Genomic DNA, 8,307 nt, shown 5'->3' on the forward strand with positions numbered 1-8,307 from the left:
AAAGATGCTTGTTGTACCCATTAGTCACTTTAGAAACCAAAAATGGGAAAATCAGGTCCAAGTTGAAAAAAACAGAAGTTACCCTTTAAAGTGTGTTTGAACCTTAGCCACTATCTGGCATTTAATTTTTAAGTAAAATGCACAAAGAATACCTCATAAATGAAGTCTTGTCGAGGGTGGTCCAGGGAAAGGATCAAGAGGTGGAAGGAGAATAACACCAGGAAGTGTTCACTGGTTTCCTGTCGGGGAAAAATACATTAAGATGTGTGACAACAATGTAACACCAAACAAGCTGAACATGTTTTTTTAAAGTGCAGGAGGTGTAGGCTGATAGTGTCAGAGTTTCCAGAGTTCACACAGGCAATGTAATAAAACTGACCTGTTTCACTATTTTTCCAATTAAAGATGTTGCTTGCCAGACAGAAGTTTACTGGAATCCAACAACTTGAGCGTATTACAACACAAAGAAAACATTTTCTGAAAGCGGATTTCAAAATAAACCCTTGTAGGGTGATGTTTGGGTGGAGCCACGCCTCAGAACAGCTGACACCCATGTGCAACGCAGTGTTACCTGTGTGTAGCTGTTGTAGAGAGACACCAGGGAGGAGTGGATGATCTCTCCATACATGTGTGCAGGTTGGCCCTCCCACTCCCTGATTGGCTGGTGGGAGTAAATCCTGTGGCATAACTCATCTCTGCTCCTGCCCCACAGCACCACCTACGGACACAAAACTGTATCAGCCCATGTGTATTGGTTATGATTTGTACATTTCAATATTTTGTAGCTTTTCCATTGGTTGGCCATTTTTCCTTAGTTGTAATAAACTGTGTATGTTAGTGAAAAAGAAAGGGTCCTGCATACTCTATGTTACTAAATGTTTTTCTGCCATCCCATGTCACTGCCCCATCAGTATTTGCATGTGGCCACATGTTTCACAGAAAGATGAGTCATGCATTACACAGCAAATTGTAGTTTGTTTTACTGTTGCAAGCCTCTATAGTCATTGTTATTTGTGCAAAATGTTTCACAATCAAGGGGGATTTGGTTTCTAAAATTGTTGTTCTGTTGGGGGTTGGAAGCTTCATATTTAGACAATTTTTCATTCAAGTGGAAAGAACTGCAAAAACTCAAGTTTGTGTGGCAGTGTTTTCTCCCTCCTTTATTTCCTGTAAAGTTTGAATCACACCAAACCGGGAATGCAGAATCTCTCACTTTTGTCGTGGAAATTCCTACGGTGTGTAAACAGTGCGTGTCTGGCCTCAACACAAATAACTGCACTGTGGAACAGTGGAAACTGTTCATATTCATGTGAGGCACATCTCGCCACACTCTGCTCGAGCGCTAAAAAAGTGTTACAGTGTTTGCCCAAAGTGAGCCACATGCTGTGTTCTTACTGTGAAAAGTGCATGATGAAGTTTCCGTCTGTGTCCGTGTCTCTGTCACACACACATCACTCTCACATCACACATCACAAGCATAGCGACCTCTTGTTCCAGGTGTCGTATTGAAGGGTGGCGCGGTGGTGGCGGGGGCTGCTCATCTCTGCTGGTCCTCACCGACAGCTGAAGCCTGGTCTCTCCCAGACTCCACACCCTGAATAAACACATGTCATCAGTCACGTGGCAGCACTCACAGCTGAGGGGTGGTTAGCTTCGTGGCCTCATTGTTGCACGGATGTGGGTTCAGTTTATGGTCCTCTCTGTGCAACGTGAATGTTAAAGTGCATGTTCTGTTTGGCTCCGTCTTGCCCTTCCAAGCAGTGAGTCAGGTTTTAACACCGTTTGTGGACCCCTGTTTGTATGTGTTCCCTAATGGTGCTTGTGCTTGGACTGACTGCAGCCCTGGTGAGCCTCAAAGAAAAATAAATAGAGATTGAAGAGCAATAGAGCATTTCACAATTTAAATGACTGGTCTTGATCCTCCTGCAGCCCAGCGGCAGACAGACGTAATCAGATTACAGTAGTCAGAGCAGACACAGGACCCCCCCCTTACTGCTATATTCTGTAGCCAATGCCTACAAATACTAATTCTAAGCCAGTTTTGAATGTGCGCTGTAGTGGACATACACAGACAAAGTGACAAAATTAAGTATAGTAAAAACATTTTTTAGTATGATGTTTATGTAATCTATTGTCCCACAATGCAACGCACAACGGAAGCAGAGGAACTACTCACCATAAATGATATGCAGATAGATGATATATCAGTAGATATAACCTCAAAATGAAGTTTCGACCAGGAAGCTGACAACGTCTCGCTACTGCCGTTTCTTTAAGAAACTAATATGTTGCTTATTTTAAAGCTGTCCATCAATGCCAAATAAGCAGTGACATAGTGGTACCTCTGAGGGTTTCCGGCTCACTATCTCTGGGTGTGTTTATGGAGAACATTGTAAGATGCCCTTTGGTAAATCCTCCTTTGGTAAAATGTCATTCTCTGCTTGGTGGATCAATATGTGGAGCACCTTATGGCACAAAAAAATAGCGTGGGATGACTTTAAACTGGAGTCAAAGCAGCTTTTAAAAAGGTATCAGTCATGAGGTCATGAATGATGAATGCATTTCATCTTGAGTTCTCTTTATAGAGGCCCATCTACAGGCTCGCATTGCAATCTTAAGCTATGAATGCTGGTATGAGACATTGGTCCATGCTATATACCTGCCCCCATAAAAATAAACATGAATTAAGTAAAATTATGAAAAACAGAAACATTTCAATGTGTAGATGATGGTTTCAAGAAGAAGCATTGCATTTTTGGAAAAATACTTTTCGCTTTCCCATTGTAAAGTTAAATTAGCGGTCCCGTTTCAAATTCATAGTTTGAATGATGTTATTCAGATACCAACAAAATCAGTAATTATGACAGTACTTTATACTGAGTGATAAAGAGTCACTAGTGATAGTGTGTATCTTATATGCGAGTGTTCATCTTTGTCTGTGAATGGACTGCGACCATAAGTAGTAATTATTTAACAGCCACACATAAGAACTGGTAGTTACTATTGTAATTATCCTCTGGTAATCCCTTAGCCTTAGAACAAGAGGGGATTTGTCCCGCCCTGACTCTGTATTAAACCCCTCCATGATTCAGCCATTGTCTTATAGTAAGCTGCTAATCACGTCAGTGCAGCATCACCGAGTCCCCAAGTTCTTGTTTAGTAAATAGGAGCCAATTAGTTCTGCTGGGTGCTGATAAGTGGAAATCATATGGATGTAATGTGTTGTTCTGCAGGTGTTTTCATTGCGGTTAAAGGGAATTGAATCTTTTCTTCTCTGCACTACCTGGAAGATTTCTGTGTAAAAGCACATCCTGTTGCTCTGTGAAAACAAGCATTTAGTGTGTACATCCTGGAAATGGTATCACTGAATAATGTGCAGCTTTGAATAAGGGTATGCGGGAGGCTCTCTCTTCTTGTGTTTTACAGGTTCAGCTCCAAAATGTGACGCATGACTTGTCAAATAAAAACCACAGAGGTTGAAAGACAAGCTGCTAAAATGCTTTATTCACTTCCCAGAGTGTCACTGCTTCCTCCTGCAGAACTCAACACACATAACCACACTTAAACAAACCTAAAAAGTATTCTCTTTTAAAGCTGTGAAGATACACATAATATATTTGACTCAATCCTCGTTTTGTTCCAGGATCCAAGTACAGACATAACTGTAAATTCCCCACCTTTGCATTTCTATTTTTGAGCAGTTCTCAGCTTTAAATCATAAACTTATATTCATGTCTTACCCTAAATTGTCTCCAGAGAGTTCCAGGAGCTCGATCTCATCAGGGCCCACCTCGTCCACTCCAGTATGCCTCTGGGTCACACTGCAGCATCCCATGTCGGACGAGGAGTCTGTCCCTCTCCGCCTGTCTCAGCTTCTAGTCCACACACTGAGCACCATCTGCCCAGACAATCATCCCTGCTGTGTGTGTGCCACACTTAAACCAAAGAGATAACAGAAAAACGGGGGCTGGTTGGGTCCAAAAGAGGATATTGTCCGCTAGAGAAGAGAAGGGAGGGGTTGGTGTCGCTAAGCTCTAGTTCCTTCTTTTTGCTAGCATGCAGTTTATATTTAAATAGAGCCACAAGAACGAAAGGTGTTGACGTTTTCGAAGAGGAATTGAAGATAAAAGTGGCAAAAAAGTTTTTGTTGAGTCGCAGCTTCGTAGTTGTTCGTTCCTTCCTTCCTTCCTGTCAGTTGGCTGTCTGCAGAGAACTGAGCAGTTTCCTCAGTTGTTGTCTCTATTGATGGTCTGAAGTTACAATGGGAACTTGCTGGCGCTTTACCATGACAAATAAAACTGGTTCTATTGTTAATTAAAGCTTCCCATTTGTAGATGTACAAATGCAGCTGCTACAGGTACTAAACCTCTTCATGTTGCTAAAGTAAGGCTGTGATGCTCCCAGCCTCCTTGTTAAGTAAGTGAAGCAAGGATCCTGTTGGGAAAGATGGGAACATGCCAGCCTGTGTTTACATGCACAACTCATGAATATTGATAGGCAAGTGAAATAATTATGAGTTATGAAATGGAGAGGTACAGGGCTGCAGTCAAAACAAGCCGCACCAGCTGTTGCCCTGTGTTGCTCTTGCTGGTTAGAATTACAGTAAGATGGTGGGAGGGTTTGTACACAATCATGTCCGAGTGTTTCTGGCTTTCCACAAGGCAGGAGCTGTTTCTGTGAAGTGAGGCAACTTGATGTAAGATGAGTGACTGATATATTTTCCATTTGCCTCAGCTGTTGATTTCTGCTTTGATTAAAGTAAACAAGTCTACCATTAATACTGTACAATGACATTTTACAACATACTACACTATAACTTTTTAATAGTATTTTCTTGTGACTTTTTATGACAAATTATTTTGCAACAGTCTATAATATAACTTTGCATGACTATTTTTCAAATACAATACTACGACTTTTTTTATGAATAGTTTTATAGTAAATACTTTAACTATATAGTTTTCATGACTTTCTTCAACATACTACAATTTTACTTTTTTGACATACTGAACTCTAACATGTCGTCATACTATACATTGACGTTTTATGACAAATTGTACCGTGATATTTTTGTCAATATACAATGAGGGTTTATGACTTTTTTTAGATATACAATATAACATACCATACTATGTAATACTTGTTTGGACGTGTTAAACTATGGCATTTACATGCCTTTGACATAATATGGCTTTTTTTTTTTCGACATACATGTCAAGGGAGTTCAGGACAGGACCCAATAGCAAGACCACAAAACAGGATTCAGGTACAGAACAGACTTTTTTTTACCCTGGCCAGAAGGCAGGATCGACGGTGTGGTTTCCTGTGGACCGACACCGGAAGGCAGGCAAACTAGTAGGCACAGGGTTGGAAGACGGTACAGGGTTGGAAGACAGAGGCAATCAGCTGGAGAGTACGCAGCTGTGCACCTATCAGGGGTGTGACCATGGGAGGTGTCTGGAGGCAGGCAGAGGAAGAACACCGAACACATGGCATACAATAACAAAACAGGGGAATGACAGAGGTTAACACACCACAGGTCTGACAGGGATCCTGACAATACAATGACCTCGTCATATCATAATTTCATTTTGATATTGTGCAATGATGCACAATTGTCTATTTAGGCCAACAGTATGTACCCGACAATACTCTTTTATCAGGACCTCTGTTTGTTGCAAAGTAAAAACACAAATGTACCTTGAAGTTATTTTCTCTGTAGTTCCTTATTTTGTCATCATCTGTGCCTCTCCAGTGTTCTATATGATTTTGAAATAAACTAGGGCGGTGTTATGAAAATGATAATAATTAAGTTCCCACATAGTTTCCCCCTTATTCATTAACAGCACATATTGTTCCCTTGCACCTACAAGTATGTATCATTACGTCCTGGTACACAATCAGTAAAGATTAATTATTTATGATTTAAATTAAATTGAGAATTATGATGCACGTTGCCGGCCGTAATCTAAAGCATTGTCTAAATACATTGTATTTATTATATCAGAAATATGACATGTTCTTTACTATAAAAACATATTTTAAAAGTTTGTCGTACATTTATTTCATTGTGCTACTCAGTAGATACGGAAAGTATTCAGACCCCTTTAAATTTTTCCACTCCGTTTCATTGCAGCCATTTGCTAAAATCAAAAAAGTTCATTTTATTTCTCATTAATGTACACTCAGCACCCCATCTTGACAGAAAGAAAAAAAAAACAAAAAAAACAAAAATGTAGAAATTTTTGCAAATTTATTAAAAAAGAAAAACTGAAATATCACATGGTCATAAGTATTCAGACCCTTTGCTGTGACACTCATATTTAACTCACATGCTGTCCATTTCTTCTGATCCTCCTTGAGATGGTTCTACTCCTTCATTGGAGTCCAGCTGTGTTTAATTAAACTGATTGGCCTTGATTAGGAAAGGCACACACCTGTCTATATAAGACCTTACAGCTCACAGTGCATGTCAGCAAATGAGAATCATGAGGTCAAAGGAACTGCCCAAGGAGCTCAGAGACAGAATTGTGGCAAGGCACAGATCTGGCCAAGGTTACGAAAGAATTTCTGCAGCACTCAAGGTTCCTAAGAGCACAGTGGCCTCCATAATCCTTAAATGGAAGAAGTTTGGGACGACCAGAACTCTTCCTAGACCTGGCCGTCCAGCCAAACTGAGCAATCGTGGAAGAAGAGCCTTGGTGAGAGAGGTAAAGAAAGAACCCAAAGATCACTGTGGCTGACCTCCAGAGATGCAGTAGGGAGATGGGAGAGAGTTCCACAAAGTCAACTATCACTGCAGCCCTCCACCAGTTGGGGCTTTATGGCAGAGTGGCCCGACGGAAGCCTCTCCTCAGTGCAAGACATATGAAAGCCCGCATAGAGTTTGCCAAAAAACACATGAAGGACTCCCAGACTATGAGAAATAAGATTCTCTGGTCTGATGAGACCAAGATTGAACTTTTTGGCGTTAATTCTAAATGGTATGTGTGGAGAAAACCAGGCACTGCTCATCACCTGCCCAATACAATCCCAACAGTGAAACATGGTGGTGGCAGCATCATGCTATGGGGGTGTTTTTCAGCTGCAGGGACAGGACGACTGGTTGCAATTGAGGGAAAGATGAATGAGGCCAAGTACAGAGATATCCTGGAAGAAAACCTCTTCCAGAGTGCTCTGGACCTCAGACTGGGCCGAAGGTTCACCTTCCAACAAGACAATGACCCTAAGCACACAGCTAAAACAACAAAGGAGTGGCTTTCGGAACAACTCTGTGACCATTCTTGACTGGCCCAGCCAGAGCCCTGACCTAAACCCAATTGAGCATCTCTGGAGAGACCTGAAAATGGCTGTCCACCAACGTTCACCATCCAACCTGACGGAACTGGAGAGGATCTGCAAGGAAGAATGGCAGAGGATCCCCAAATCCAGGTGTTGAAAACTTGTTGCATCATTCCCAAGAAGACTCATGGCTGTACTAGCTCAAAAGGGTGCTTCTACTCAATACTGAGCAAAGGGTCTGAATACTTATGACCATGTGATATTTCAGTTTCTTTTTTAATAAATTTGCAAAAAATTCTACATTTGTTTTTTCTGTCAAGATGGGTGCTGAGTGTACATTAATGAGAAATAAAATGAACTTTTTTGATTTTAGCAAATGGCTGCAATGAAACAGAGTGAAAACTTTAAAGGGATCTGAATACTTTCCATACCCACTGTAAACAGTATACATACTGTACTTACAGTTTACATGAACATGCTGTGTTCTATGTGACAAATTAAAGTACTTCAAAGCTTTTAGAATTGTTATTTCTTGTTCTGTCTCCTTCTTGATTTGTGAGCAGATTCAAAGAGCTGCTGACGGCTTCGTGTGTGTGAGGAGCTTCCCAAACCGACCAGCACAGAAGAAGCAGATGGAGACAAACTATGTTCTCTGTGCCTCTGGGGACGAGACGCTCCTCGTCCTCTCGGCTGGTGGGTGGAGCGGGTGGTGTCGGGTGGAGGGGCAGGGAGGATGTAACAATACTCACTGGGTCTCGGACTCACTGGGGTGCTGAGAGTGGTTCAGTGGTGGGTTTGGGTCTTCCTGGGATGATGGGTTGGATGACGTCCACTCTCAGCTGCCCCAGGAGTGAGACAACAGCACAGAGGAGTCCTGCCCTGTTAGACACAAACACAAGAGATGAATACTTTGAACGCAACTATAAGACCTTTACATTGTTTTGTTGAATCTGGCCTCCAATGATGGAATCTTATTAATGATACTTCTGTAGTCTTAGTGAGGGATTAATTACTTACTCAGCCCAC

At 41.5% G+C, this 8,307-nt stretch overlaps 1 protein-coding gene across 1 annotated transcript in view; it reads right to left on the bottom strand.

The window, feature by feature from the left end:
- The window catches only part of LOC116395195 (probable pleckstrin homology domain-containing family N member 1), an 8,058-nt gene extending 3,728 nt beyond the window's left edge, over positions 1-4,330 (bottom strand). The window contains exons 1-4 of the mRNA XM_031868867.1: positions 3,741-4,330; positions 1,486-1,594; positions 572-718; positions 153-239 (exon numbers count right to left, since the gene is read on the bottom strand). Of these exons, the coding sequence (XP_031724727.1) occupies positions 153-239; positions 572-718; positions 1,486-1,594; positions 3,741-3,835 (438 nt within the window). The 5' untranslated portion in view covers positions 3,836-4,330. The remainder of the gene's footprint in view (positions 1-152; positions 240-571; positions 719-1,485; positions 1,595-3,740) is intronic.
- Between the last annotated feature and the right edge of the window lie 3,977 nt (positions 4,331-8,307).

The sequence above is a fragment of the Anarrhichthys ocellatus genome, unplaced genomic scaffold (assembly GCF_004355925.1).
Source record: "Anarrhichthys ocellatus isolate YVR2014 unplaced genomic scaffold, GSC_Weel_1.0 scaffold44, whole genome shotgun sequence".
NCBI classification, from domain to species: Eukaryota; Metazoa; Chordata; class Actinopteri; order Perciformes; family Anarhichadidae; genus Anarrhichthys; species Anarrhichthys ocellatus.